Below are 1,257 nucleotides of genomic sequence, written 5' to 3' on the forward strand. Positions count from 1 at the left end.
AAGAAGGCGGCAAGAATTCTTAGATTCAGGGCAGCAGCAGCGCTAACAGCAAAAGCTCTAACGGACACCTCGGCAAAAACCGAGAGGGCTGCCACGGCGGAAAGCGGAGCCGCCGGGCCGCTCACGGGAGGCGCAATCTGTCCGGTAACAATCACCAATCCAAAACAAGTCCACGGATGCGATCTGGATAAGATAAACAATGCGGCTATCGGTACGGAAGCAGCGCCGACGACTACCAACAACCAAATAAAGTTGCTACCAGACAGTTTCTTCCAGATTCCTAAGATCTTAATTAAAGCGATGGAAAAAGGAGCTGGGGCAGAAACGCACGGCACCATCAACCAAATCCAGCAGAATAAGTGCCAGGACGGCACACCAACTCACATACTGGCGGCCACAGCACTATTCCAGCGGGAAAACGCAGACACGCCAACGACGCAAGAACTCGGCAGCGTCACTGGAGGAAACCTAAAATGCAGCGAAATGCCAGCCGACAGCGAGCAGATCACGGGAAGCAGGACCGAGGTAGCCGCCGCCATTTGCGCAGGCTTGACGGCAGTCGTACCGGCAGTAGCAGACATCACCCCAGCAACAGGATCAGAAGTAAGCGACCTCCCAGAGATGGCGACGATAGGGCGGCAACTACTAATTACACCGGAACAACTAAAAGCCATGCCCAAAGGCCAGGAAGCCGAAAAAGTAAAAGAAAGAATAAAGGGCATTTACGGCACAGGGCCAACTGACTTTAAAACAAACTATCTAAGTGCTCTGACGATAAAGGAAAGCTACAACTTAGGCGACCAAAGTGAATCAGCTAGCATCGAAGACATCGCTCAGAAACCGAATGCCGAAGAAATACTGGCACATTTTATAGGCCTCGATTACCGACGGCCAAAAACAGAGAATGAAAACCAGGGATCTTCAGATAAGGACTCAGAAAAGAAGACGGACACAGGAGACAAAACAGCAGAAAAGAAAGACGTGGATAATAAAACAACCACAAACATCACAGGAAGCAATTCTTTTGTTATTAACAAGAAGCCTCTTTTGCTTGCAGTTTTGCTTTTTTAAAACAAAATTTTTCCCCCTTAAAAAACTTTGCTAAAAAATTCTTGCTAAAAAATTTTTGCTACTTGAAAAATTTCTGATATATTTTAACACCTTTAAATTTACCCGAAAAAATTCAGCTGTTTTTGTAAACTGACTGTCTGATTGTCTAGAAATATTTTTCTGGCAACTAAATTTTTTTTTCTTTCC

General features: G+C 45.8%; 2 protein-coding genes across 2 annotated transcripts in view; both read left to right on the forward strand.

Annotated features, from left to right (window-relative positions):
- Positions 1-46, forward strand: part of TEOVI_000755400 (uncharacterized protein) — a gene marked incomplete at both ends in the record, with an annotated part of 405 nt that extends 359 nt beyond the window's left edge. Inside the window, one exon of the mRNA XM_067221429.1 lies at positions 3-46. Coding sequence (XP_067077530.1) covers positions 3-46 — 44 coding nt within the window. The remainder of the gene's footprint in view (positions 1-2) is intronic.
- Positions 47-300: 254 nt separating this feature from the next.
- On the forward strand, positions 301-1,071 carry TEOVI_000755500 (variant surface glycoprotein (VSG), putative; the record flags this gene model as incomplete). Its single annotated transcript, XM_067221430.1, has 1 exon — positions 301-1,071. One exon carries the CDS (start codon positions 301-303, stop codon positions 1,069-1,071), a length of 771 nt encoding a protein of 256 aa, XP_067077531.1.
- Between the last annotated feature and the right edge of the window lie 186 nt (positions 1,072-1,257).

This window comes from Trypanosoma equiperdum (genome assembly GCF_001457755.1).
Source record: "Trypanosoma equiperdum strain OVI genome assembly, contig: ctg_1446, whole genome shotgun sequence".
Lineage (NCBI taxonomy): Eukaryota > Euglenozoa > Kinetoplastea > Trypanosomatida > Trypanosomatidae > Trypanosoma > Trypanosoma equiperdum.